Genomic DNA, 22,209 nt, shown 5'->3' with positions numbered 1-22,209 from the left:
CCAGAAAGCAACTACTTACACAAAGCATTATAAAATGCTCTCTTTCATAAATAGGCGATAAATACCACAAACAAATAGATAAATGTAGCAAGTTTGAATCATCATAAAATGTTCTCTTTCACAAAGAGGCTACAAAGACCACCACACATAAATGTATCAAGACTGACATACTCACTCCATTCAAAAATTATTGTCGTGGTTTTAATTCAATTGAGAAAGTAACATATTACATGGCTGCCACCCATATGTCGACGGGCTCTCTAGACAAAACCGAAGAAGCCAAAGTATAAACTGCAAAATTCTACTCACGAGACTAGATATCAGCTATCAAGTATTTATCTATTTATTATATCAGGTTAGAAACCCCAACAGCGACACCTTTGTTTGGTCTTATGCTATTATCATAATTTTCAAAGTACATGCATATAAATTTTATCACACTTATTTTTTACTTGGTCGACATTTTCCTCCACCCCGCCGACTTTCTTTCTGATTTGATCGACTTTATCCTCCATCGCGACAATTTTATCGACAACCTTGGCCTCCATGTGCTCGACTTTCTTCCTCATTTCATCGACTTTATACTCAATGCTCACAATTGAATGGACCTTGCCTTCCATCTGGGCGACTGTGTTGGCTATGAGTTTGTCATCCATCTGAGTCACCACTTTAGCAATCTCCATCCTCACGATTTTATCCACCTTGCCCTCCATCTGGTGGACTTTCTTCCATATGTTATGAACTTCATCCTCCATGGCCACCACTTTTTCATCGACTTTGTTTTGTATCCTCACTATTTGGTCGACTTTGTCTTCCATCCTCGATAACTTATCAACTTTGCACTCTATTTTGCTGACTTTCTTCCCTATCTTGTCGACTCTATCGTCCATAAGAACGAGGCACCAAGCGGCAACAACAACACCGAAAGCACGTACCGCAGTGAGAGCGTGTTGAAGACGGATGCTACTGAATTCGGAAGACGTCTCGGCGGTGGAAGAGAAGCACCGGGTCTTGCCGCTGCCGCTACGGGCGGCCGTCGGCAAGGCCTTGCCGAAGGTGCCGCTGCTGCCGACGACCTTTGCGACCCTGGCGGTGCAGCCCAGGCCGAGACGGGCCCTTAGCGTAGGGAGCGCCATGGACAGCCGATCGATCGAGTTACCCTGTAGGAATCTTGTATCGCTTCCTGTTGGGGCGATCGAGGTCGGCTATGGAATTTGGTGCGGCCGTAGATGAGATGGTTCCAAGCATCCGTGGAGGAGGGCGTGTTATATACTCCCTAGTACACAGTACAACAAAATATCACGTACAAGTCTTGGGAATGAAGAAAGACCTATCGAGGAGGATCTCAACGTACTCGCAAAACTGCCTTCTACAAAATTATAGTACGCCTTTGACGTAATCTATAAAAAAAAGCGTACCGACAAAAAAAAAGAAAAAAAAGAGAGGAGGATCTCGACGGAAAGGATAGAATCGGCTTGGCTTAGATTTACCAAAAGCGCGCTATGGCATGGTAGATGTTTCAGTATGTGAGACCTGCACCAAATTTCAGATTGTTTGGACATATGACAAGCTCTCAGCAAAAATAACAAAACCGGTCCGAGCAATATACGTGAGCAGTACACTGTTTTACAGACCTCAAATTAGTTTATCTTTTTTCAAGATCTACTCAGATGTCCAAACGAGCTGAAATTTTGCACGAACCTCACGCACTGAAACATCTTTCATGCAAAAATAAAAAAGTTTTTTAGTATTTCTAGTATTTTTTATTTTACTGTTCATGGTGGGTGTAGATGAGCTTGAAAGCCAAATCGTCCCTCTCCAGCGGCAGTTCATATTAGTCGTGCGTATAGGAGGAGGAATTCATCATGCCAAAGCTATTAGGGCATCTCCAACGGCGACCTGCAAATTCCCTTCTGCATCCGTCCGCGGACAAACAGGGTGACCCGTCCACGGACATGGATGTGGAAGGCGGCCATCCAACGCTGCTCACATACATTTCAACTATTTATTTGAACCTACCGGATGAAATACGTGCAAACATGACGGATTTCATACAAACCAGACCAAAACATTTACATTTTGGACATATTTCAATAAAAAGGTAAAACTATATGCACGCATGGTCGCGCAGAGCTCCATTCCCATGACAAGGATACATTACACTAGTCTATGGCCGGCAGTGCCGGATCCCTTTGTCTTCCTCATGTCCGACAGCCCGCTCATCCGACTGACGTGACTCAATCGCTCGGGCTTGGAGGAAAAAATCTCCTCCCCTGTGTGGCCTCCCCCGCCCTCTCCTGCGCTACATCTACGCCGGCGATGTCCTCCCCCCTCCCACCACCACTACGAACACTCCGTAGGCTCCGCGCGGTTCTTTAACCCCCTGGATTTGAGCCTCTCCCGCCTATCCCCGGCGCAGAGTCGAAAGATCTGCGGCTGCCGCCGCCGTGGACCAATGCGCCTTTGGCATCGATTGGCCGGGTACTGGACCACACAGCCCGGCAACACCTCCGCGTCGAATGCATGTACTGACTCCTCCACTAGCCACCCGGATCTCACTCATCGGCTGTTCACCGGGAAAGACACGCCCGGCCATCATCCGGGCTCGGCATTGGCCCAACAGCTCATCGGCTCACCGTCATCAATCATAAAGTACGATGACAACCTGCGCCACGTGGTGCGCCGAGTTTCCACCACACCGGATCACCCCGGATGGGTGTTCTTCAAGTGCAAAAAAGATAGGATATGTGCTTTTCTTCCTTTGGTTGTTCACCGGATTCGGCGCAATTTCGGTAGCTCATTGTTTGTTCAAATTTGTGTGTAGGATGGATGAAAGTTTTGGTATTGGGAAGAAGATTACATCGATCTATTGATAGCAGAAAATTTGACCGATGTTCGTGCACTCGTTGCTAGATTAGAGGTTAGAGATGAGACTAGATACGAAGCAACATCGATTTGTCGGAATCGAAGAAGAAAGAAGTGTGCAACCTCGAGAAGCCAATAGAGAGAATTATTAATAAAGACATAGAGAAAATATTAATCCAACCAGTGGGAGCAATTATGAAAATTAGATATCTTTTAAAGTGTCTAATTGTGGTTCTTGTTTTCTTCTGTTTCATTCTCATGGCGAATAATTTGTGTGTTATGTGCTTCAATGTATTAAAATGTCGTTCAATGAAATAAAAAGACAAGAAATATATTTTGATGGCCGAAAACGAAATGCAAACGAAAAAAAATACTCTGCTATATATAGAGGACCGGCTAGGTTTGGCCAAAACTTAGTAGAGAAAAAATACTTCACTAAAGATTTACTCCGCCAGATCCATCGTTGTATATAGATGATCGAGGGATCTGTTAGAATTTCCCTAAGGGCGCCAGCCTGCACGTAGCGTCTGGATGGCCGAGAACATGGGGCAGCGACCTGCAGGCTGATTATTTTGCTGGTTATAGGAGTCTAACCCAAACTTGTAGATGTTCAGGATCCTATTGCTATACATGTTCAGGATCCTATAAAGGGAAACGGAATAGCAGTACAACATGCCACACACCATGTCAGTACATGTGGTAACGACTTTCTTAATTTGCCCTGGACAGTCCCATCTTTGGGCCGTGTAAAGCTCAATACAGATGGATCTTTCTCTGATGGAATTAGTGGTGCTGGAATGGGGACTGAGATCCGGTGACTTGCTGTGGACAAGTAACCGGTGAACAGTACGGTGCCTGGCCCCCTTCTCCGACTGTCGGATCAAGATCAGCGGATGGAGCTTCGTGAACAGTACCCCGAGCTACAGTGGTCCGTCTACAGGAACTTGTATACTGCGGACGAGCTACAGTGATTCGCATACAGTACCGGCCACCGTGATTTTGCTAGAGCATTCGATCTGGGCTGCCCATCCTCCATCCAATGGTTGGCCTCCTGCCGGTTACGGCGTGACTGCCAGAGGCCAGTCACTGGATCTCTGTGCGCTGGAATGGTACTTCGTGATCATTTGGGAAGTATCATCTTCACTTCTTGCATACATCTGCCCTTTTGCTATGACGCGTTTGAGTATGAGCTTTGAGCTATCATGGAAGGCTTGATGCTCTCGCTGCAATGGAGTACGTTACCAATTGATATTGAGTCAGATTGTCAACAGGGTGTTTCTATGGTGCAGAGTAAAGGAAGCAACAGATCAAAATATGCCCCAATTGTGTTGGAGATCAAGGAATATATGAAGGAACGGAATTCTTGTATTACTCACATCCATCGTAGCCGAAATATTGCTAGCCACTATACGGCAAATTTTGATAGGACTAGTGGGCGTACGACTGTCTGGCTTGGTTCCGGGCCGGAGGACGTCGTGAACGTTTGTAAACGTGATTGTAATCCCTACAGTTTTTGTGTAATACAAGAGTTATTTCACAAAAAAAAAACCAAACTTGTAGATATATACCATAATGATATATATACTCAAACTTACATGAGCATTATTACCAGAAAAGGAAAAGGACGAATCCGCCACCCGAAGTTACTTACCATACCGTAGTCCGATTATGCACAGGACCGAGTATCATAGGTATTCGAATCCTACTCAGACAGCTGCCGGCCGATGCCTATTATTCGCCTATTTATATGCACGACCCCCTGTCTAGCTTGCAACACGACCGTGAGCGCGATACACGAGCACCTCGCAAACAATCCAACAAGCAATCTCTGCCTGCTCTCGCCGGAAAGTCAGCTAAGATGGCCGCAGCTGCATCCCACGACGTTGACTTGGGAGACCTCGTGAGCTTCGGCCGCACGCTCCTCCACCATGGACTAGTCATCGCCGATGCCGACCACGACTCTGCGGACGTCGACACCTTCAAGCTCCTCCTCGCCGATAACACCGTCGTGTACAAGAACGCCGGTGACCTCAGGGTGGTTGACAGGAGCCACCTGCGCCCCGGCCAGGTGGTCGGCTCGGCGTCCGACGATGACGGCCAGCTCGGCGTCGTCACCGGCATCACCACTGTGCTGGACCTTGCCAAGCACGACGCGGTGACACATGTCATCACGGGCGTGTCCCCGTCTACCCTCCGCCGTGTAAGGAGATTCAACCTCGGCGACTTCGTCGTGTCGGGGCCGTGGCTCGGCCAGGTCGTCGAGGTGTCCATCGACGTGGATGTGTTGTTCGATGATGGAGCGGTCTGTAGGGTCAGCAACGCAGACTCCAAGAAGCTACAACTAGTGGACGACACCGGTGCCGGCAGCAACACCATGTATCGCCATCAAATGAACTCTCTCTTCAACCCCGGGGAGCACGTCACTGCACCAGACCCGTGCTCCGCCTTCAAGGCGGCCCGCTGGCTTAATGGCTCCTCGAATCCTGACCATCATATAGGCACTGTCAGCAAGGTGGAGACGTCCGGCGTCCTTGTCTACTGGATTGCATCTATGCATCATGGCACGGACAAGGGGCTCGTCGAGGCATCTGCCCCTTCCGCCTACCAGAACCCGGACGATCTTACTTTCTTCTGCGCCGCGTCCAATTGTAGGTGGGGGGTAGCTGACCGCTGCTTTTTCCGCAAGGACAATGCAACCGATGATGAATGTGAAGCACCAACTGCTCGAGCAAAGGTGGAGATTCCCATGGTCATCACCAACACCCGTACCTCCGTGGACGTGCTGTGGCAGGACGGCACACGGCAACATGGCATAAGTTCAACGACTGTCATCCCCTTTCAGGTAGTGGATGAAGACTTATTCCCAGGGGATCACGTCGTCGGTGTTCTTCCTATTGATGCTAGTGTGAACAATTACGTTTTTGCTGATGGAACTGAATTCGAAAGGCCCGTGGGCGTCATCAGGAGCCTGCACTACGGAGACCGGACGGCTTGTGTGTCATGGTTCAACGAGGCTAGGGAGGTCGAGTGCGACGATACTGTGACTATGTACGCGCTCAAAAAAGACTCTTCTTACCTATCTGCTGACTATGGAGATATTGTCATTCGCCTTCTGCCGTCAGGATCAACCAGCGGTGAAATCGCGCCGTTGCCACAAGGCAACAAGAAAAAGAGTACCGTTGCCGCAGATATTTCATGGGTGGGGCATGTTGTTGACCTTCTCAATGATGGACATGTCCAAGTCAAGTGGGGCGATGGTAGCATGTCAATGGTATGTTGACACTTTCTGTTACTACTCTACTAGTCACTTCTTGTTGGATTCTACGGATGGTAACACATTAGCTGTTTTCGATCTGATCTAGTGTGTGCTGCAGGTATTGCCCCATGAGATTGTTGTCGTCGAGGAGGAACACTATTCAGATCTGTTGGATGAAATGGACAACTGGGTAGTGGTCGACAACATCGTTGATGCACCTGAAGAACTGGCTATGGCTAACACGGTATATATCTTTTCTTCTAACATTGTTCACTTCTACAAACTAAAACAAAAAATCAACTTAAACCAGGGCCTAGCTACTTCGGATTGTCCCGACCGGTTAGCACCAAAGAAAAATAAACTGATGCACACATATTTTATACAGAATTAGGACCTCTTATATTTTATACAGAATTATTATATAAATTGATGTGGTAATGTGTTTTATCTTATTTTAGGACCATGATCTAGGGAATCCAACAGATGATAGTGGTGTCGAAGGTGACAACCTGGCAATGAAGAGGACAAGCCTTTTGGGTCTTGCAACCCAGTCTTTGCTCCAAATGACCGACGGCGTGGTGGCTCGGTGTAAGGGATACATGCCATTGTCGTCATCAACAAGCTCGGAGTTACCTGTGCCCACATACGATGAACGCACTAGTGGTGATACATCGGAGACCATCGATGCTGCCATGACAAGGAACATTGTGGATGTGAACGGCCACGATTTGGCCGAGGAGGGGACGAAGGCTGACAACTAGCCCTCTGGATCATGATTAGCTTGACACCACAGACTAAATAATTACAGTTTTGTTAGAAAATGATGAAGAATCAAATTTTGTGATTTTAGGCAGATATAAGGTGGTGGAGATTGAAACTAGCCCCTCAAGTTATAAAGGTTGATTTAATATGTTTATGTTTTTGATATATTCACCTCCCTGGTTTCACAGCATATCTTTTAAATTTTCATGTGTACTTCTAAATATGTGAGGATCATTGCCTTGCATGACTGAGTGTATACACACCAGAATATATGAAAAGGAAAGGGAAGGAAAATTCCCGGTTTCACATTCTTTGTCGAAAAAGAAACGAAAATGTCCATCTTGTGTGGTTTGTGTAGTTTTTTCTTATTGTTTCTGCACAGTTAATCAATCAGCTGTTGTGTTGGGTCTTGTCTAGTTCAGCTATTTTAACATTTTGTCCACTTGTTGGCTCTTAAGGGCATGCATGTTTCACTCATAACTAACTTTGCCCCAACTAACCTTGGGCAAGTGTGGTCTAGAAAAAGTTTGGCTCATTGATACACACTGGAGTATATGACAAGAGAAAGGAAGGAAAATCCCGGGTTAACATTCTTGGACGCGTCTAGCGAGCGGCAGGGTGCTCGCTAGCGCTCGCGAGCGGCCAGGCAAAAAAGGAAAACTGCCTGTCCCCCCTGTCCCAGGAAGGAAAGCGCTCACCCCCACCACTTTTCGGCCGCCTTTTTCTTGTCGAGAGCGCACAACAGAAACAGTCCCGAGCGGCCGGCAAAAAAGGAAAATTTTGGTCCCCCGTACCAAAAAGGAAACCGCCGGTCCCCCACGACCAGCGCGCACCAGGCGGGCGTCCTGGAGCGGCCAGCTCCGCCAACCGATCACGCCTCCACCCCAGCACTACAAAAGCTCTCTCTCCTCTCCTTTCCTGTCCTTTCCTCCTTCCCCAAAGATCTTCTTTTACCCATGAAAAATGGTTGTCTGCTAAGGAAAACCCCTAGATCGTCATGGCAAGGAGAAGAAGCTGAGATCCAAACTGAGGAAATCAAGGGAAAAAGCTGCAACAAAAACCCTGTGAGTTTCCCCTTCTCATATCCCTCCCCTTCCCCTCTATGCATGTTGATCCTCCCTACCTGCTGTTCTCTCAACCTCCTTGTGGAGATCTTGTTACCAGCAAAAAAAATCCCCCATGCACTGAAGCCAACAGGCTCCCCTTTACTATGTGTTATGTATGAACTCCTGTACCATCTTTTGCATAGTATGTGCAATTCTGGGGGGTGAAAAAGACAGAAGATTAATGGACCATAAAACCAGCAAAAACATGTGGAACTAGGTGAAAACCTTCATGTGCCAACTTTTGCATACTATGTGCAACTAGAGAAGCCTTGATGTACCAACTATACTAGCAAACATGTGCAACTGTGACGGCTGTGGTTTTTGAAGTTTCTGGTTTGTAGCACTGCACTAGGTACTTGGTCAGCTCCGTAGGCAGCGTCTCAGCTACGTTCAGAAGACCCCCCGAATAGCCTCTCACACAAATTTGCTCCTTGCATTGGAGTCAGTTCTTTATTCAACTTGACAAATCTCCCTGGGGACGCCATTATCCTACCAGCCTGTGACGGGCAGTCTGGATTCTCTCCATTCATCTCAACTTCTGCGTTGACATTCTGGATATTAAAAAAAGAACAGTTGAGTGAAAACTTGTGCAAGTATATAACTAACCATGCCAACTAAAAAAGGCTGGTGATACCCTTCATTTGATATTTTTAAAAATACAACTAGAAAATGAGATACTGTTGGATAATGTTGATGATGCCAACTAATGAGATATTCTTGTGCGGCTAGAAATGCTGATGATGCCAACTAATGAGATATTCTTGTGCAACTAGAGAGGCTGAGGATGTCAACTACTTGGATAATGTTGTCCAACTAGAATTGCAGACGGTGCCAACTAAAGAGATACTCTTCTGCAACTAGAAAACCTGAGGGTGCCAAATCATTAGATACTGTTGGACAATCCCTCAAATTTTTTAAGATGGGATTAATCTGAATTCTTGTGCAACTAGAGAGGCTGAGGATGTCAACCACTTGGATAATGTTGTCCAACTAGAATTGCTGAGGGTGCCAACTAAATAGACACTCTTCTGCAACTAGAAAATCTGAGGGTGCCAAGTCGTTAGATACTGTTGGGCAATCCTCAATTTGTTTTAGATGGGACTAATCTGAGTTCTTGTGCAACTAGAGAAGCTGAGGATGTCTACTAGTTGTATATTGTTGTGCAACTAGAATTACTGAGGTTGCCAACTAATTAGATACTATTCTGCAACTAGAAAGCCTAAGGATGCCAAGTCGTTACATACTCTCGGGCAATCCTCAATTTTTTTAAGATGGGACTAATCTGAGTTCTTGTGCAACTAGAGAAACTGAGGATGTCAACTAGTTGTATATTGTTGTGCAACTAGAATTACTGAGGTTGCCAACTAATTAGATACTATTCTGCAACTAGAAAGCCTGAGGATGTCAAGTCGTTACATACTCTTCGGCAATCCTTAATTTTTTTTAAGATGGGACTAATCTGAGTTCTTGTGCAACTAGAGAAGCTGAGGATGTCAAATAGTTGTATATTGTTGTGCAGCTAGAATTACTGAGGTTGCCAACTAATTAGATACTATTCTGCAACTAGAAAGTCTGAGGATGCCAAGTCGTTACATACTCTTGGGACAATTCTAAAAAACTTGAAGATCACAATTCTAAAAAACTCTTGTACAGATCAACACTCCAATCATCAAAAATTCAAGCATCATACCAGAGATTGGCTAGCAGGATCACAAAAGTGATGCATCTGTACAAATGAATTTGACTGTTTTTCCTAGAAAAATACCTAGAAGGGGTTGAGTTAACAATCTGTGAGAATGAAAATGTTGTTAATATTTCAGTACTAGTACTATTTGGGTAAGGTAGCAGACTATACACGCATAAGTGGAGGTGGATTAGATGACTGAATGAAAAATTATCGATAACATAGATGAACTGCATAGACATCAAAAGTCTGATTGCTCCCATCAATATCTGGTAAGATAAGATTACAACTGTTAAGCTACAAAATTTGCATTTTCTACTTCAGCTGCCATAGAAACCCAAGTTGAATCAACATCGCAAGTAAATTTCCCAAGTCTAAATATCATCGCTTGTGCAACTGGTTAGCCCCTAGTGTGCAACTTCATAAGTTGGCTAGCCAACTGAGATATGTATATGAGTCATCCAACTACGTTTGCGTTCCTGTGCAACTATTACAACAAACTAGCCAACTAGTTACTTACATGTGGCAACTTACGAGAAAACAGAGAAACCACACAGATGCATTTACAAGAAAAAAAGAGGTACATAATGTAATGAAGCTCTAGAGAGAGTATCATGTTTAACGGGACAATTGTAGTCTAGGCAAAAATAGATGGATCAAGATAGGATGCTGAACCATATCAATAGTTGCGAAATTAGAACAACCCGCCGCGAAAGTCCAACTCAACCCTAATCGCTGTACAAACTCACCACTAATCCTAATCACCATAGCTCCTTGAGCAAGATGCCGAAAGTACTGTACATATGCGGACGAGAGTATGCATGCTTCTAGTTTACAAATAGTAGTTGGTCGAGCTTACAATGACCCGCGTCTAGCTAAATTGAAGTAAGCAATGTGAGAGCTAGATTCATCTAGCCAATTTAGTATTGTTGTGTTGTGTAACTGCTTGATGGTCATATCCAACTGAGAACTATTATGTGTGCAACTACAACTGCTACACATGCCAACAAAAAATATGAATAGCAAAATAGATCAACTTAAACAAGGCTTAAACAAAAATGTCATCTAGTCTTTGTATCTTCATGAAAGTGGATAGGATTTTCTATACCTGAAGCATACAGAGGCAACAAGCATAGCACAAAAGTAGCAGAATGTAGGACACCCAATTTCATCCAAATCAACGGCCTTCTAGCGAGTGTGCTACAGAGATAAGATTAAGCTGTATCAGAAATGCGTACTGATACAAGTGCATGTGCAACTTGCGCGGCAGTAGAAAAAACAACTTGCATTTCCTGACATGACATACCAGATATTGATGGGAAGCTGCCATGAGCTCGTACAAGGCCAAGTTGAATCACAGCCGCGCGGAGCTGCCATGAGCTCGTACAAGGCATGTGTGTAAAAATCATCATCAGCAGCTTGCTAGTATTTCCGTCCCTGCGTTCAAACACCACCTGAAAGACCGTCCAGATTGACGAACGCAAAGCATGCTAGTATCTCCCTTCTCCGCGTTCAACTACCATCTGAAAAGAGACCGTCCAGATTGGTCATTGACCTTGATACAACACAAAATGATGATCCTGATAGAACACAGAATAATGATCCTGATGGACTTATGCTACTAGTTAACACGAACCACATTATGAATTGATCATTGTGAGATAGTTACACATTAAGTCAGACAACAAACTTGTACACCTAACTCTGGTCGACCATAGCAACTCAAACTAGAAATTGATGTACGAAATGCAGACTAATTCCATCATTGCAATGGAAGGAACACCCATGTCAGGTATAAATGCATCAGATCAAATACCAGAAACAAAAAAGCAAATGATGTTCCTGAATTACTGCATCAGGTGATCTGGTGCTGGATTCTGTTGATCCTTTGCTAGCTCGTACTTGTTCTTAAATTTTTTTGCAGGCATCCATTGCAACTATGCAGAGAGAGAGAGAAGAGAGGCCGCAGGGAGCACCTACACGTCCTCCATGTAGCCGAGTGACGGGGGAGAGGTGGTGGTGTTGGTGGTGCACGGCCGTCCGTGTGGACGTCGTCAATGGCGGAGGAGGCAGCCGGGTTCACGTGGTGGTGGCGCGACACCGCGGCCCGATCTGGATGAGGCGGGTCTTGGACCTCATGCCTGGAGCTCGTGGGGGAGGCGAGTGCTAGGGCCTCGTCTTCACCGTGGTAGAGGGGATGGAGGTACGAGCAGGGAGGGCCATGGCCTAGATCCATGGCTCCACGGCGGCCTGGACCGCACCGTCGCCGGGAAGGTTCCGGGTGGGGGATCTCGGGGTCGAGCCAGAGGAGGAGGCCAGCTTGTGGATGCGGTCATGCGGATCCGGAGAGGGCCGCGCTCGGAGGAGCCGACGGCGACTGGATCCAGATGAATTTGGGGAGATGCGAGACAGTGAGAGACAGCGGGGTGGATGGTGGGCAGGCCGGCTGGCTGGAATGGGATGACGATGTGGGCTCCCGACCAGATGACATCTGGAGTGGGGATGCACGCGTGTGATTGAAATCGTGTGGTTGACAGCCGGCCGCTCGGTCTCGCAAAAAAGTGCGCGTGCACTTTTGAGATTTCGGGAACATTCTTTGTTGAAAAAGAAACGAAAATGTCCATTTTGTGCGATTTGTATAGTTTTTTCTATTGTTTCTGGGAATTAATCAATCAGATTTTGTGTTGGGTAGCTATTTCATTTGTCAGACAACGTTCAGTTCTAAGGGCATGCATGTTTCGTTCATAACTAACTAATTTGTCAGGCAAGTGTGGCTTGGAAAAAGTTTGGCTCATCAATACAGCGGTAAACAGTGGTTACACTAGACTTCACAGATGGCCCAAACCGTCTGCCAACAGTAACCAGAGAATATTTGTTTTATATATAACGTAAAAACAATCACTAGAACGGTAGTGTAGTGTGTACAAAACAGTAAAAAGAATTACCGATCGATTTTTTGTGCACTTCATTTGTGTTTAGTGTTGTGCGTAATTTTTGGGTGTTTTTTTATCAGTGTCGTTAGCAGCGGAAACTAGGTATACAAGTGTGGGGGCATTCGGCAGAAAAATGATTTTTGGACGGGGATGCTATTAGTGTTCTTCGGTCCCGATTGCCTGCGTCAATTTTGCTAGGCGAATGGGAGCTGCTGCACTGCTAACTTAGGCTGCTATTTTGAGCATAGTTGCTTCTAAATATTCAATCAAAATCATGTTGCAAAATAGAGTAGTACGTACATATAGTATGGATATTACATGGTGATTATTTTGTTCATGGCAACGAGGGACTGGTTAAGGTGATTTTTTGAATACAGGCTTGTTTCTCATCGGTAGTCCTTCAGGAGATACATCTCTGTATGATTGTTCAGTTTATCATTTAAGTCTTTTTTCACTGAATATATATGCATGGTTGCATCATTTTTCAGTCGTAAATAATTTTTAATGGCGGAACTAAATCAAACACACTAGACCCTCTTTTAGTTTCCTTTTTCAAGTCTCTCGGCTCCCTAAGTTTTATGTTTGAGTTTGTCCTTATTCCTCATTCCTTTTTATTCTTCTCGAGTAATCAGTGTTCTTTCTTCAGTTTTGTGTTCAAACTCCTAATAAGTTTCCATTCAGTGCTCTTTCTTCATTGTAGTAGGGAAAAAAGAATTCATTATCTCAGTTTTTTCATTGTTTGGTGTCATTGCTTTCAGAAAGCTCAATAATTTCAATTTCAGATACATTTTCAGTTTGGTCATTCGTTCTTCAGTTTTTCTTTTCTGCTGTGTTTATTCCTTATACTTTGTTAATCAGTCATTGTTTAGTTCGTTAGTGAATCTTCTTCGGTCCCTCTTTGCAATTTATTTTTATCAGTCCTTGGTCTTCAATCTTTTTCTTTAGTTAATTTTTTATACGGTATTTTAATCCAAGCATTATGTTTTACGTACATGCAAGCTATCTCCCCATTCCTAAATATAAGTCTTTTTAGAGATTCCAATTGGAACTACATACGCAGCAAAATGAGTGAATGTACACTCTAAAAAATGTCTACATACATCCGTATGTAGTTCTTATTGAAATCTATAAAAAGACTTATATTTAGGAACAGAGGGAGTACATTGGACTCATTATTCTTTAGTTTTCTGATGAAATCTTTTTGTTCGCTTTTCAGTCATATTCTTTTAGTCTTTAACTATGTCATTGCCTCCCGCCTTCAATCCGCAGTTTTGTATTTCCCTATTTGCAATTTCAATTTTTTTTACTTCTCAGTCTATATAAGTTAGCAGTCGCCCGCGTGGGCAACACGGGCAGCGACTCGATCGCCTTTTCTCGCAACCATCCCTGTGTGCCTTCCCCTCTCCGCCACCAGGCTTTTCCGCGCAGCTGACGGCGGCGGCAGGGTTCCATTCCTGTGCTGCTTTGGGGGACGTTTGGCCAAGTACTTGTAGTGGCTGAAGGTTGTGAAGGCGGAGTTACCAGTGGCGCCGACAATCCAAACAATGTTGGATCCAGCAAGAGCTTTACAGGGGTGGCCAGATTTGCACCATAGTGCCTGCCACCGTTCCTCATGGACACCATTAAGGAGTGCCATCTCCAATGCATGTAGTCGCTCCCAGTGCCGTCAAGTTCCACGACGGGATCATGGGAGCCACTACCCTATTCCCTGGCAGGAGTGTAAGTCCGCCCGTATTGGACGCTCCTCGTCCGTACGGCCGCCTCCCATGGCATCCTCTATCTGGGGAGCCCAATTGGTTGAGGCGGTGGCCTAACATAGTTATCGTGGCCATCTCTGGCGGCGAGGCGGCGGCCTTGGTGGTCGTTCACTCGGGCTCGGGTGTAAGGTCAGATGTCGCCGTTAATCTGGACAGTAAGTTGTTGGGCGGTCATCGGTCGTACGACAATAACGTAAGGAACGCTGACCTATTTGATCAGCCGCCACAGGCGAGGATAGAAGAGCATGGCAGATTCACTCTCATAGATTTTCTAAAGACCGAGATAATTTTGAATGCATTAGAAATTGTGCCGTGACAAAATTCATAGATTTTGCACAATAAATTGTACGTGCTAATTTCAAAAGAAAAAAGAGATTGCCATGGCAGTCTCGAATAAAAAAAAAATCCATGGTCGAAATAACAATAAATTTGCCATTGACAATGCAAAAATAGCATTTTCCATTAGAACAATCTAGGAATGTACTATAAAACTTAAGTGCGCCCATGGCTAAAACATGAGAAAGTTTTCCAAGGGTAGTTTTCCGCTGTTATCTAGTCTAATTAATATAATTGAGATGGTCTAAGTACTAAGACTGAGATGCTACATACAGTAAAACTACGATGGTCAAAATTGCCATGATAATAAAAGAAATTTGCCATGATACAAAAAGTAAATTTTCCATGACGTGTGAATTTTTTTTGACATGTTTCAAGACAATAAATGACCATGTTCTAAAATGTATTCACCGTGGTCACAAAGCCATATAGTACAAAATGTAAATTTTCCATGGTCCAAATATATATAAAAAAATCATGGTAACCAAAAAATTCCCATGGCTAAAATAAAAGTTCACCATGATAAAAAAGAACTTCCCATGGTTTGTGAAACAAAATTTCCATGTTACACACTTTTTTGCCATGGTAACAGATACGACATGTTCCAATTTTTTTGCTATGCACAAAAAAAATACCATTGCAAATTATTAACCATGGTCCACCAAGTAAAAAGCCATGCTACAAAAAATAAATTTGGCACGGTCCAAAATATAAAATTTTCCATTCTAACAAAAGTAAATTTGCCATGGGCAATCATTTGTCTACTACAATGGTAACTATGAAGTTAAAACATCTGCCATGGTCCATCAACTAAATTTGCAATTTTCCAGAAAGCAAATTTTCCATGACCCATAAAGTAGATTTGCCATGGTTAAGTGAGAAAAAATAAATCCTAAAGCTTGCCATGGGAGTGTTTCAAAAAGGTCTAAATTTGCCATGTATGGGAGACAAAATTTTTTACGAATTCGCTATGTGAAAATTTAGAAATACTTCTAAGTTTGGCATGGGTAGAAAAACATGACTTTAATGATCTCCAAACATGATTCTGTTATTTTTTCAACTTTTGCCGTGAATTAGAGATCATATTTCTATGTATGGGAACATGGGAATCTGTAATAATTACATGGATAATTTAAGAGTTTTTTCTAGGGATTAGTTCTCCGAAACACATGGTGATTTTGGTTGAGGAAGGCAAATTTAGTTCTTTGAAAACATGCCAAATTAGGAAATGTGTAATGTACCCTGAAGAAAACACAAGCATAGCAGATAAAACATGATTGGTTGACCGATTGATTACAGCAGGAGCAAAACTAAACAGAAGCATGGCAAATTTAGTTGAAATGGCGAAATTCTGGTGATATGGAAATTTAGTTCTCTGAAACCATGGAAACTTTGGAAATCTGTAATGTACCCTGAAGAAGACACAAAGAAAAATTGATTGGTTGACCTAAAATTGATTGATTAAAGCAGCAGCAGCAGCAAGCAAGTGAGCAACACTAACCTGACCTGAGATGGGAGGGAGAAGAGGCACTCACGGCCGACGAGGGACTCAAGCGTCTAGCCGACGGACGCCATGCGAGGCCGGGCAAGACCATGCATGGCGAGCGTGCGCTCCTCCACGGCCGGCTGCCGCGGACTGCCTCTCCTCCTCCACACGCGGCGACGGAGCGGGCATCCGCGATGGCTTCAGATATGACGCGCGGCGGCACTTGGCCGTGACCACGCAGCTCCGTCCGACGGAAGAGACTTGCCTGCTCCCTTTCCATGCTCCCATCCATGCTCCCGCGTACGTGGCTTGATTTGATTGAAAGAAAATAAGACCCGGCCCCACCCCCTGAAAATCAGGGGGGGAGATGATTAGATTAGAAAAGAAAAAGGGAAAAGGACAGCCGTAGGATGAAGTGGGAGCACGGATGGGAGCACGAAAAGGGTGCAGGCAAGCCGGATCCCCGTCCGACGGGCTGACTCCATGATCTGCGCACTCGAAGGAAACGGAAACTACAGGAGGAGGCCGGGCCCAACTCGAGTGATTACGTCACGAGTACGACCCGGAGTCCACCGTAGGCACCGCCTCACTGGCCCCAATAAATCCCCCCGGTTCCCTTCCCACCCTAGCCCAACACGTACGCAAAGAAGCTCCTGTGTCTTTCGTTCGCTTTTCCGCCGCCGTGTCTTTTTTTGCTACTAACTAGGGTTTCGTTTCGCCTCCCTACTCCGATCGATGGCGTCCGAGGAAGGCGAGAAGAAGATGATCATGCTTAAGAGCTCGGACGGCGAGGAATTTCAGGTCGAGGAAGCGGTCGCCATGGAGTCTCAGACCATCCGCCACATGATCGAGGACGACTGCGCCGACAATGTCATCCCGCTCCCCAACGTCGACTCCAAGATCCTCTCCAAGGTCATCGAGTACTGCAAGAAGCACGTCCAGGCCAACCCCAAACCGGCCGACTCCGCCGACGCCGATGCCAGCTCCTCCACCTCTACTGCAAACGCCGCCCCGGTTGAGGACCTCAAGAGCTTTGACGCCGAGTTCGTCAAGGTCGACCAGGCCACCCTCTTAGACCTCATCCTCGCTGCAAACTACCTCAACATCAAGGGATTGCTCGACCTTACTTGCCAGACTGTTGCCGACATGATCAAGGGAAAGACTCCGGAGGAGATCCGCAAGACTTTCAACATCAAGAATGACTTCACACCCGAGGAGGAGGCCGAGATACGCAGGGAGAACCAGTGGGCTTTTGAGTAGAGAAGACAAACATCTAGCTAGCTAGGCACCGTTTCATTGAATTACTGCTTAGTATTCATCTTTTTTTTAGACTTCGTATTATGCAAGAAGAAACCTATCAATTACTTCTGAAACTAAATTGTTCTTTTCTTTTGACAATTGGATGTTTTGATTGGTAACATCATCCTAATTAGCTAATTTATGTGTGTGATTTGAGATATTTTTGGCTATCTTGAAATAGACTTATTGTTTTCGATTTTATATCTATATATTTGCTGAAGATCTGTCAAAATCTTGATTTGCATTTGGCTTCAGGTCGAATATAGTGATCGTTGGATCGTTGTCACGAATCTCAGCGGGCAGCAGCATTTGTCTCTCGTACGGAGCGGGCGCGCGTTTTAGTTTTTCTTTTCTTTTCAGGTTATACGATTCTCCACTCTCCAACCCGTGTCACTTGGAATACATGCTTACAATTTCCCAGAACATCTATCAATGCTCAGAATTACATTTTGAAGCACACGTACAACAATAAAAAAATTTATTCGTCTGTACGTACCTTTGGTGTGACACAACACTGAATCACATCAGAATGGACAGAATCACAGGGCTGGTCCCTCGCGCAGCACCAACCTCTTCGGTTCCAGCAGGATGCGCCGCCCTTGTAGCAAATCATTGCTGCCTTGTAGCACGCCCCCCGTCTGTAGCAGTACCTAGCCGCTGCCGTCGTAGCACGTCCGTTGCAGCACTGCCGTGTCACCGGCCGCAGCTCTCAACGCCGCCGTTCGCACAAAAAACAGCACGCCGGTCGAAGCTTTTTCTCACACGGTGGAAGCTTTCATGGAGTTCAAGCTCATGCCGACTGAAGCTTTTTCATCACAGTTTGAAGCTTTTCCTAAGCTGCTTGAAACTTTTTTCCACCGTCGAAGCTTTTTTCACGTCCATCGGCGCCAGTCACCCACTTGTTTGTAGCGTTGCCGCGCACCGGTTGTACCATCTCTGTACGTCGCTTACAACACTGTAGGCCGTCGGTTGAAGCTTTCATATAAGAGGACGATTGTAACTTTTTTGTTTCGCGGTGGTTTGGTTGAAATCTTTTCAAACTATGGACTAAACTTTTCATATAAACGGTTGTAGCTCTTCAATCACACTATGGTCCAGTTGAAGCTTTATATACTGCCGGTTGAGTTTTGTAAGTCTGGATGATGACCAGACTATGGTCGCAGATGTGCCACTTGACCTCCGGTCACTGATATTGACTGAATGTACAGTGCCTGTTCCAGTTTTGTAAGTCTGGCATAGGTGCATGCTTCATAAAAAAATAATATGTGAAGTCCTAGCATGATATGCTTTAGTATAAGCCACAAAGCAATTATTTACACAATGCATCATAAAATGTTCGGTTTCAGGCTACAAAGACAAAGACTGCCAAACATAAATTTATCGAGTCTTACATAGCATATTACATGGCTGCCATCCATGTCGATGGAAAAACCGAAGAAGACAAAACCGCAAAATTCTACTCTTGAGACTAGGTATATATCGGCACCTACCAAGTATTTGTCTGACTATTATGTCGGTTTTGTGCTCCCAACATCGATGGCTTTGTTTGGTCTTAGGCTATCATTTTTTCCAATTCAATTTCATACTGATACTATCACACGTCATACCTATTTGGTCGGCTTTGCCCTTCACCTCATCGACTTTCTTCACGATTTCATCGACTTTATCCTCCATCCCGACAATTTAATCGACCTTCCTCTCCATCTTCTCGACTTTGTTCGCCATCTCATCGACTTTATACTCCATGCTCACTATTGAATGGACCTTGCCCTCCATCTGGTCGATAGTCTTTGCTATGACTTTGTCGTCCAACTGAGTTGCTATCTGAGTGATCTCCATCCTCACGATTTTATCGACCTTGGCCTCCGTGTGGTGGACTTTCTTCCCTATTTCATCGATTTTATCGACCTTGTCCTCCATCTTCAATACTTTTTGCTCTATTTGGTGGACTTGCTTGCCGATTTGGTCGACTTTATCCTCCATACTAAAGAGACATCCTAGGGCGACAACAGCACCGAAAGCACGTACCGCAGTCATAGCGTATTGAAGACCACTAGATTCGGAGTTGGAAGACGTCTCGGCGGTGGAGGAGAAGCACCGGGTCTTGCCGTTGCTGCGACCGATTGCGGCCATGCCGGAGCGGGAGCCGCCGTCGCCAAACTTGGCGATCCTGGTGGCGCAGCCCAGTCCGAGACGAGCTCTCAGCGCAGGGAGGGCCATGGAACTGCGATCGATGGAGTTGCTGCTGGTTTGGAGACTCTGGACGGACTCGATCCCGATCAAGACGTGAACTAATTGGAAAGCTAGCGACGCCCTGCGATGGATGTGCTTGATATGTTGGCTGGTCGTGTCGTGCCCTAGCTAGGTCCTCTCGGTCTCGGAGCGATCTTTTTCTTTTCTTTTTTTGAGACACCGAACCGATCTTGTTATAGGGGAGCTCCTATACAGCGCTGCAGGCGCCCGTTAACGATCCGGCGCCTGCAATCCTGCTAGCATGGGCCGGCCCATTAGCGTGCTGCCCTAAGTTTTTTTAATTTTTTTACGAAAATAAAAATATGAAATGAAGAAAGGTTTATAGATTTAAAGAAAAAAAGTTCATCCATTTTAAAAAATACATTCATATCATTAAAAAAGGTTCACAAATTTTGAAAAATTTCAATAATTTGAAAAAAAGTTCATTCAAATTGAAAAAAGCTCATCCAACTTAGCAAAAGTTTATTAAATTTGCAAAAAGTTCATAGAAATTGAAAAAAGTTCATGAAACTGAAAAAAAGTTTATAAGTAAAAACAAATCATCAATTTTCAAGACAAATGTTCATTAAATTTCAAAAAAGTTCATCAATCTGAAAAAAGTTCACAGAATTGAAAAAAAACGAGAACCAGCGCCTAGATGGGCCGGCCCATTTATAGACGCCACATGCGCCAGTTAGCAAAATGCACGTTAACTGACGCCTGTGGTGCCAAATAGGAAATGCCTTGTTATATCGCACTGTGGTAGGGCGAGGTGGCTATGGTCCAGGCCGCTGTTGGGCTAGTACTAGCTGACGAGCCAGGATGACCCTTTTTATGTTCTAATAAATAAGAAAAATAGCTAACTGGGCCTTTTGGGCCAGCCCAGGCCTACCCCTAGAGAACGACTCGAAAGGTTCACTGGTTAAAGGGGGAGCAACTAATTAACGAGCGCTTCTTCGGGAGGCTCGCAACAATCAGCGCCACTTAGCGCGCTCTCAGCCATTCGCCACGTGTCCCGCTCTGGACACTCCCTCGGGATTTTGTTTCTTTTTTAATTTTTCTGCACGCGTTTTCGGCTTTTTAAACGATTTTCTTTTACGTTTTAGTTTTCCATCGGTCTTCACTAGCTTTTTGACCAAAAAAAGTTTTGAATTTTTTTTTGGAAACAACCGCATTTTTTCGCGAGAGGCATGATTGTGCTTTCGCGAGAGGCACGGCCGTATCCTTTGGAAACGAAAAAAAATGTGTTTTCTGTTTTTTTCTTTCACGAGAGGCATGGTTTTGCTTCCGTGAGAGTCACGACCGTGCCTCTTGGAAACAAGAGAACACGTTTTCTATTTTTTTCTTCCGCGAGAGGCACGGTTTTGCTTCTGCGAGAGGCACGATTGTGCATTCGCGAGAGTCACGGCCATGCCTCCTCAAAAACGAAAAAAAACGCGTTTTCTGTTTTTTCTTTCTTTCACGAGAGGCACGGTTTTGCTTTCGCGAGAGGAACGGTTGTGATTTCGTCAGAGGCACGGGTGTGCCTCTTTCGGAAAGGGAAAACAATCCGTGCTCCCGGTTCGGTTTTTTTGTCAGGTTTTTTCGTCCGGTTTTTTTCGTGAAAAAAAGTTCGTCAAAACCTATCAACATAGGATCTAGTTTTGAAGATCTCGACGCAAGGAATCCAACGGCGAAAGCGGTTCAAGATTTGGACGCACGGTTTAAGAGATAAAACGTTTTGAATAAACGGATCTACGAAAAAAGGGAAAACTCCCGGGTTGCGACAAGTGGCGCACATGCAGCGTGCCACTTGTCGCAATTTATGGAAGTTGGAGTGATCTCCGCGGACGAGACTTGCCTGCTTCCTTCCCATGCTCCCATCCGTGCTCCCGCGTACGTGGCTTGATTTGATTGGAAGAAAATAAGACCCGGCCCCACCCCCTAAAAATCAGGGGGGGGGAGAAGATTAGATTAGAAAAGAAAAAGAGAAAAGGACAGCCATAGGATGAAGTGGGAGCACGGATGGGAGCATGGGAAAAGAGCAGGCAAGCCGGATCCGATCTCCGCAAGGAGTACTCCTTAACTAGTGCTTTCGGGTTAAAGGATTCCAATCCAAACTCGATCATACCCAAAGAGCCACGAGCATTTTATATATCAGAAAAAAGAAACAGCGGCTTCCTGCAAAAGGAAAAAAGCAAGAGTAAAATAAATACAGCAAAGAATTAAAAACAATCCATTTTTTTGGCATGGTAGATGTTTCAATACGTGAGATCCTCTTCAAATTTCAGATTATTTGGACATGTAAGTAGCTCTCAGCAAAAATAACAAAACCGGTCCGAACAATACATAAGTAGTACACTGTTTCTCAAACTTCAAATTTGTTTTTCTTTTGCCGAGAGCTACTCAGACGTTCAAACAAGTTGAATTTTTGCATGAACCTCACGCACTGAAACATCTTCCACGTAAAAATAAAATATTTTTTCTAAAATATTTCTAGTATTTTTTATTTTA

At 44.8% G+C, this 22,209-nt stretch overlaps 2 protein-coding genes across 3 annotated transcripts; both read left to right on the top strand.

Annotated features, from left to right (window-relative positions):
- Positions 1–4,655: 4,655 nt before the first annotated feature.
- Positions 4,656–7,031, top strand: LOC123042744 (probable ubiquitin-conjugating enzyme E2 23). The gene is made up of 3 exons (XM_044465133.1): positions 4,656–6,136; positions 6,240–6,365; positions 6,580–7,031. Exons 1-3 carry the CDS (start codon positions 4,724–4,726, stop codon positions 6,880–6,882), a joined length of 1,842 nt encoding a protein of 613 aa, XP_044321068.1. The 5' UTR covers positions 4,656–4,723; the 3' UTR covers positions 6,883–7,031.
- A 5,476-nt stretch (positions 7,032–12,507) lies between these two features.
- Positions 12,508–17,445, top strand: LOC123042743 (SKP1-like protein 1). Of its 2 annotated transcripts, XM_044465130.1 has the most exons (2): positions 12,508–12,519; positions 16,942–17,445. In XM_044465130.1, exons 1-2 carry the CDS (start codon positions 12,508–12,510, stop codon positions 17,443–17,445), a joined length of 516 nt encoding a protein of 171 aa, XP_044321065.1. The 2 variants fall into 2 exon arrangements, with proteins under 2 accessions (XP_044321065.1, XP_044321067.1); XM_044465132.1 differs by lacking the exon at positions 12,508–12,519 and having other exon boundaries at positions 16,918–17,445.
- The last annotated feature ends 4,764 nt before the right edge of the window (positions 17,446–22,209 follow it).

Source organism: Triticum aestivum, chromosome 2B (genome assembly GCF_018294505.1).
Source record: "Triticum aestivum cultivar Chinese Spring chromosome 2B, IWGSC CS RefSeq v2.1, whole genome shotgun sequence".
Classification (NCBI taxonomy): Eukaryota; Viridiplantae; Streptophyta; class Magnoliopsida; order Poales; family Poaceae; genus Triticum; species Triticum aestivum.
This window is presented reverse-complemented; position numbering and strand designations above follow the sequence as displayed.